The sequence below is a fragment of the Octopus bimaculoides genome, chromosome 5, assembly GCF_001194135.2.
Source record: "Octopus bimaculoides isolate UCB-OBI-ISO-001 chromosome 5, ASM119413v2, whole genome shotgun sequence".
Classification (NCBI taxonomy): Eukaryota; Metazoa; Mollusca; class Cephalopoda; order Octopoda; family Octopodidae; genus Octopus; species Octopus bimaculoides.
In genome coordinates, this window is record NC_068985.1 from 75,844,293 (window position 1) to 75,844,879 (window position 587).

At 47.4% G+C, this 587-nt stretch overlaps 1 protein-coding gene across 1 annotated transcript in view; it reads left to right on the forward strand.

Annotated features, from left to right (window-relative positions):
• Window positions 1-533, forward strand: part of LOC106873987 (uncharacterized) — a 1,797-nt gene extending 1,264 nt beyond the window's left edge. Inside the window, exon 3 of the mRNA XM_014921535.1 lies at window positions 27-533. Within this exon, the coding sequence (XP_014777021.1) occupies window positions 27-533 (507 nt within the window). The remainder of the gene's footprint in view (window positions 1-26) is intronic.
• Window positions 534-587: the final 54 nt, after the last annotated feature.

The window sequence follows — 587 nt, forward strand, 5'->3', positions numbered from 1 at the left end:
CAAGTGAACTTTTGAATCACCGGCAGATACGAACAAGGATTGATTCTCTACTGCCATCGCCAGCACACATTGCTCAAGCCAAACAGTCTAAGGAAGCATATAAGTCTCAGATGACTCCGGGCTCGGCTGATGTCGCTAAAGTTACTGGGCAGTACAAGGCCAGAGATCCTGTGTATGCACTATACTATGGACCTCGCAGAGAGACAAAGATCCCCGATGGGTACCAGCAATTATTAAGAAGTCATTGGGTACTCTCTGCTTTAACGTCAAGGTCATACCTCATGGCCCGATGTGGAGACGACACTGGGAACAGCTGCGATCGCGGTACACAACTGAGGAAGACAATGAACCTGGTGATGCAGAAGACACTGTATTTGAATTTGCAACAGATCACCCGATGGAGATCTCGGAAACTGCCACTAACTCAAAGACAAACCAGACCCAAGACCATGTTACCCGTTCCAGAGTATGGACCAGACAACCCAAGACGGTCCAAGAGAACCCGTAAAACCCAAGAGAGACTTTGCTGTTGATACTTCTTGTGTAGCATCAATTTCAGTGGGGAGGTGTTATATGGACTGTTAGAT